This window comes from Triturus cristatus, chromosome 10 (assembly GCF_964204655.1).
Source record: "Triturus cristatus chromosome 10, aTriCri1.1, whole genome shotgun sequence".
Lineage (NCBI taxonomy): Eukaryota > Metazoa > Chordata > Amphibia > Caudata > Salamandridae > Triturus > Triturus cristatus.
In genome coordinates, this window is record NC_140593.1 from 88,366,300 (window position 1) to 88,373,111 (window position 6,812).

General features: G+C 45.1%; 1 protein-coding gene across 1 annotated transcript in view; it reads right to left on the bottom strand.

The window, feature by feature from the left end:
- Positions 1 to 6,357, bottom strand: part of LOC146788900 (receptor activity-modifying protein 1-like) — an 80,859-nt gene extending 74,502 nt beyond the window's left edge. The window contains exon 1 of the mRNA XM_085629956.1: positions 6,236 to 6,357. Coding sequence (XP_085486082.1) covers positions 6,236 to 6,281 — 46 coding nt within the window. The 5' untranslated portion in view covers positions 6,282 to 6,357. The remainder of the gene's footprint in view (positions 1 to 6,235) is intronic.
- Between the last annotated feature and the right edge of the window lie 455 nt (positions 6,358 to 6,812).

The window sequence follows — 6,812 nt, forward strand, 5'->3', positions numbered from 1 at the left end:
TGCGAGACCCATTGCATTGCAAATGCTTGTTAAACCATAGCTGTCCAGCACTTTTACAGGCGGGAACATTTTATTAATCTGCCCTGCTGGCTCCGTGGGAATCTTGTCGATAGTGGACATGGGTGGAAGCAGCATTGAGTGAGAAGGAAACTGTGTGTAGGAAAGAGGCAATCAGGGCGGTGCACAGAGCCAACGGGTGCTGAAACATACATGTAAACAGCATTCTTCAAAAACAAGCATTTGCAATGCAATAGGTCTCGCATTATTAAAGTTTGAGATCTTGACATTGCTCATAATAATGCAACACCAATAGCAATAGCTATTGCATTGCAAATGCTTTTTTTGCATGAGCGTTGCTACAGGCTCGACCTAAAAATTAGCTAAAACACTGGCGAGGAGAGAGGGAGAAGAGAGAATAGAAGGCATTAGTGACGAGGCAGAAGAGATATAGAACAAGAAGCCAGGGCTATCTGTGTGTGGTGTCGCAGATCACACTTGCCCTGTATGTGGCGCTGGAAGGAGGCCGGATCCAGACGGTGCGCAGGGTGACCAGAGGTATCGAGACTTCCCTGCATTTATACAGGTGGCCCTGCTGAGCGGAGCCGAGAGAGGAGCAGGCAGCTTTCGGCACACATCTCAGAGAGACCTGGGAAGCAGCAGAAAGCCATTGCCGGAGCAGCAAACCCTGAGCTAGCATGCTCTCTAACGGCCACTGCGGCAAGTCTACTGCAAGGATTGTGTAGTATGTGGCAAGTCCCCAGAGAGGGGCCAGAAACTGCTGAGCAGGGAGCACCCGTAAGGCACCTAATACATGCACACCACAAATGTGTCCCTACAGCAGCCCTGATACTGTCTTTAGTAGACATGCAGACGAAAAACAGGACCGTACCAACTACCGTACTCTCTCTTATAAAGGTGCCAAGATACATATCTTGTACCTTTGTAAAGAGAAGCGTGAATAATAACAAGAACTGATGTGTGGCGAGGCGGGGAGGGGTGCAGACACACACAAACATGAGCAGGTAACACAGCTCAGCCAGCATGTCCCGGACCCTCCTGTGTTCAAATGCCTGAACCTAAATAAAACAAGCAATTAGGGGAATAAGCAATTTACAAATGACGGGAGTTGGCAGGGGGCAAGGACTGGCATGTTTCTAGCCAAAGTTACTAAAAATGCGTCAGGTTGACTGCTCACTCTTCTGCTGCTTATTTCTGTATTTGTGTTTCAAAGTGGTGCTGATGGGGTGAAACCTTACATGGAAAGTGTTAACACTTCTACCAATTCAAAAATAATGAGGTAATCAACAAAATGTGCCACGTAATGCCACATAATTAGCATTTTCACGCTGCATAAAATATCCAGCTGTATCGCACAATTTAGTCCTCCCTGCCGCATAATTCCAGTGGCCCTGATCATGATTATTATTACACATGCTGCTTCCGGGCATGAGTTCCCAGCATAACATTCTAGCGCTTCAACACATATACACTGAAAGCACTATCACCGGGTTCCATCCTCTCTGTTTGTTGCACGAGTACTATTTTCGGGTGTCCATTTGCTGTTAATTCTGGTAATATATGGTTGTTTGGAGGAGTCGAGGAGAGTTGCAGGGGTTGATAGAGCTTTGCTTCCTACAGCAACGAAAATAAGGAGGGTTTCTCGTGGGTATAAAGGTGAGATACATTAAAGGATTACCGAAGTCACTTTAAAATATCTGGGCGACACACAGCGCTATCACTGGTCTAAAGGCCAAGTTCAAGCAGGCACCCACATACCTCGGCGGGAGGGGACACCTTCCCAGATGCTTGCTTGCCAGTATCAGGCCCTGTTGCCTAAGAGTCCAGGGCAGATTCAATGATTAGGGGCTTTTTCAGGGTGTCCAACCCTGGTCCAGTAGGGGCCGATGCACAAGAGATTTTCATGGTAACCACTGACTATGCAAATAAATTCCAGTCATTGTATGTAATATTAGCATATGTGGATCTACTGAAATCCCGGCTTGGATTGACCTTTCTCAACATGTTGGACGCTCCTAAAACAAGACAGCAGCTGACATATAAAAAAAAGCAGCTGCTGAAACAAACACAAGCTAAAGCCACCAGGGAAGAAGACAGCATTAAGGACATCTCTGAAAAGTAATGCGTCATCGATGATTCGGCAACTACATCTGACTTACTCCTGTAGTACTACTGATTTACGCCTCAATTGCAGGAGTATATCTGTCTCACTTTTGGATTGGTGGAATAAGCCACGAACAAGTCACAGAAAAGTATTTCTGAATCGAGCCCTGGTTCTTTACTTACAGCCTTTTTTTCAGTTTTATATAGGGCGAACACGACATCAAGGTATTAGAGGGCTTTGAATGAGCACCTGTTACATTACACAAGAACACATTCATTGTTGGCAGGCACGGGTAGGTTAAGTGATGTACCTAGAATCGCAGGACGCTGAGTCGACGCCAAGACTAGAACCTGGCTCCCCAGCTCCAAGGTCGGCAGCTCTGACACCTGACTGCCCTTGGATGCATTACTTTCAGTTAAAGATTATTAAATATTGGTTTCGTTTAACACCTTTTTCGCTTTCATACACACTGCCAAAATGCCATGCTCTTTAAAGCGACAGGCCTGACTGTCTGTGTATGCGCTATCTCAAACCAATGAAACGTTTTAGACAATGAGAACAGCGATCTGTGTACATGGGCAGCGAAAACCAGAACACTCCTGAGAACAAGTCCTTTGACTGTGCAGGATTTATCTGTTGGCATAACGATGGTGAGTGTGCACAAAGTGACCGTCAACGGTGCAGTGTTTACCAGACGCAGCGTTAGGCGGAGTCATGCTCTGTCCTTTGATAAATGTCAATGTTAGCGTCTGCATGAATTCGGCGTGGGCTCAGTGTGTTCAAGCGCCAAATTACATGGAAGCAGGTCACAAGTTCTAAACGAGCGCCCGCGCCTCGCAGAAGAGAAAGATTAAAAAGAGAGGGGAGAGCCGAGGGTGGCTGGAAGTGAGAAGAAACAGACCCGGCTGTGAGTAGGAAATAAAAAAACAGGCTTGAAAGTAGCATGCTGGGCTGGAGGAAGGCCGCCGTTCTATCGCGAACACGGGGAGCACGTCTTAAATAAATAAACAAACGTGGCATGAGAAACAGATGGCACACTGCAGTTAATGAAAACAAGTGCGAGTTGCGGACGAAAACTGTAGTTAAGCGCCGCTGCTTTGGAACTACACGGAAGTAACTTGAGGATCAACAGCCAACAGAAAGCACAAACACAAACACAATGCCTCAGTTAAACCAATCACAAGCAGAAAAACAAAATAGACTAAGTTTCAGCCAACATATAGATTACTTTAGGTCTCGCTGAGACAGCGCATGCAGCGCATGCGCTGCCAAACGCGAGACCTAATGAGAAACACAACTTGCCTGTGTCGTCTGTATTTCCATATGATAGGTCCCCAGACCCTGCAGTGAGAAATTAAAAGTACACATTTGACTTCAGAAGTGGATGAGGGTCACGGATTTCCGTGTGAGTGAGCATAAGGTGACAATACTTGCTTCCACAAATTATTCTTTGCAATCTGTAATTTGAATGATACACTTTGACCTGGAAGGACATGGTTCGAGCTTGCCGCGCACTCTTCCCGGGCTAGTAATCATTCTGTGACAAAAGGGGGGGGGGGGAGCAGAATTTTCCAGGTTTCCAAACAGATTGGCATAATGATGGCGTTACCTGCACTACCTTTGGTCTCTTGATATCACAGAAGAGCACATAACATGAAATTATCACCAGATCTGATTTGTTTTCTTTTATTCTATTTTTTCACTCTTTCTTTTATTTGAGGATTTTCCACACCTCATTTTAATCTTTTCCCTTCCTCGATTGCTTGGTTTGGTTTAATTGTAACCTTTCATTCACCCTGTACTGGTATGTGTGTGTATAACATGCGGAGCCGAGATATTTACAGATTACAGTCCTACATAATGTTTATACTGAGCATCGCACAAATTATTACACTTCTGTTAATGTAACAGTTACTGCAAGACTTATAATTTTGTGTTGCAAAGTAAAAATTGAGAAATCAGAAATCATGTATATATATTTTACATATACATAAAGAATTATGCCTGAGGCGAGTAATACAGAGATGAAGCAACCCAATTGTAGTGGTCGAATGACAAGCCAGGACGGGAGCCCGAGCAGTCCCAAAGTGGCACAGTGAGATCTGAGTAGAGCGTAAAAAATTAGCCATTGTAGGAACCAGATCGAGACAGGGCGAGATAACCTGCCATCCGGATTGTAAGGTGTACTTTGGCCGTGAACGCCAAGAGTGGGAGACCGCCCTCTTCATTTAGTTTTTTTTCATCTCAGGCATAATTCCTTATGTCGTGATGATGGTCCCAATACTCTGTGAAGGGATCGAAACGTCATTGACAAACATTACTATGACTCTTAAGACTGATATATAATTTGATATGTGAGCATTGATACTTTCTGCAATATGTGACATGATTTTCTTGTCTTCATTAGGGTCACATGTAAAATGGCTGAGTCTTAAAGGTTTCTGACCTTTTTTCTATTGTGCTTCCCACCTCATTAATGTGTTATATGTTTTAATAAATGCATCTGCAACTCCATTTGGACAATTAACATAGATTTCATTATATCTCTGTGCAATTAGTTTTAAGGTATTTCATAGTAAAGGACCCTTGTTCCTCAAAATGCTTATACCCATGGTCCCTTAAATACTACTGGGCTCCCTCGCTCCTTAGAACACAGCCACGCATGAGCATAACTAGCCCTAGTGGAATAGGGGCAGTGACATTAGTGTCCAGCAGTGTTAGGGGCCCGCTGCACCTGATTATGGATTATTTGTACCATCAAAACAGCTTTCATTAGGGCCCCTGACAGCTTACTATGCTGCTGCAGTCAAGCTGAGTTTAATGCAGTTTTTTACAACCAATGCACCTCCTGGAATACCCTGCTCAGTGGTGGATGCAAGACGAGGTGTCTTTATCAGCAAATGTTTTTTAAGTGCCGTTGATAAATGTTCACTATGAGCTACACCTATAAACAATTATTTAATTCCCAGAGTCCACGTAGAAACTAAAGAGTTCAAACCACAAGGGCGTGATTACAATGTAAGGCTATTCCTGGATTTCCCATTGGTCATCCATTGTCACGGAAAGAAACACAGAGAATTTCATTGAATTCCAAAACTTGAGTATGGCAGTCGTACAAGATGTACATATGGTAAGCATCATAAAGAACATCCACTGACTGATGTGAGCACGCACCAGGAAAACTCAAAAGACCCTGGGGCATATCTATCAAGGGCTTTGTGTCGCCCTTGTGCCACGCAAGCGGTCACAGGGTGACACAAAATCTATTATGAGATTTACCAAGCCAGGCCACTGAGGCATCCCATGGGTGGAGCGTGGGGGTTCCCACACACCCACCCATGTATTCTGAAGCATTCCCAGATTTACCAACACTGGTAGACCTGGGAATGCATCCGAATCCTACGCCTTCACAGGGGAGGCGCAACGAGAAGACATAGCTTTATTTCTCCTTCTTTTTCCCTCTTGACCTTTTTGTATGTTTGCTACATTTTGCAGCACACATAGAAAGCGGAAAAAGCCCCAGAGGATCCCTTCCTGCACAAATACAATCCTGCCCGTCACACATGCAGTCTTGCACCATGACGCAAGCGTGCCTGCATTGGCACTAGGCAGCCGTTTGTGCACCAGCGCAGGCAGAGAGCAGGAACGCACCATATCTTGAAAGACATGGTGCATCCCTGCCCCCTCCCTTTAATGCAGCGCAGCAGGGCGTCTTGCTGTGTTGCGTTGTGTGAAATGATGATAAGTAAGTCCCCTGTGAGGGTTCAAGAAGTGCACGTTCAGATACTCATAAACAAATGCTGCTAGCACTGGGATACGTATGTACACATTGTACTTCTAAAGTACCTATCAGCTCTGCCAAAGATCTACTTTAACTTGCATTAAAGCACAGACTGAACCCTGTTTTTTAAAAGTTCTGCCAGTTCACGACAATCCTGCAGTAACAATTGCAGAGAGTTGTACAGAATGCGAAACTCCAATAGGAAATATTTCCAAACCTTAGGCACCGATCGCCCTTCAGGCACTGAGCGGCGCTAACAGCATTTGAGCCCAGGCACGCCCGAACTTATGAATGGGAAGACGAAAAAAAACATTCTAACATTTCTTACTTACCCAAGAATATGAGAAGGAAAAACAAACCACAGCTGAGATTCTTCATTAGAAGCCCTGGTCACTCTTCTTGGATGGCGCCAGATCTCTCCTGTGTGACCACGATCAGAAGTCAAGGGGTGCTGTGAGTATGTACACTTTTTATGTCCCTGCACTCGAGTGTCAAGCTTTCACCAAATATTGCAGATGATGTCACTTCCTTTTCACTAATAGCTTGTAGAAGGCAAGTCGCATCTCATCTTGCTAGAACAGCCTCAACACAGGAAAAAACAAAGGGCAAAGCCTGTTGACTGAGACACCTCGGGAGGCGGAAGGCGGAAGGCGGGGGCGATTTTTCACAGCCACACTAATTGCAGAGGAGCGTCGCCCCACTGGTCAAAGTCAGCCACAGAAAAATAAAATGATAATAAAACAATAATATCATTTTATTTTTCTGTGACTGACTGAGCCAATGCCGGTGTAGGGTGGGGGCGGGGCCAGGCCATGGCAGGGAGAGGAGTGATCGCCACAGTAAAGTGTACATGCCTGTTTGGCCAGCCCTCTTAGGCTGGCCAAACCCACATGCACACTTCTATTTTGC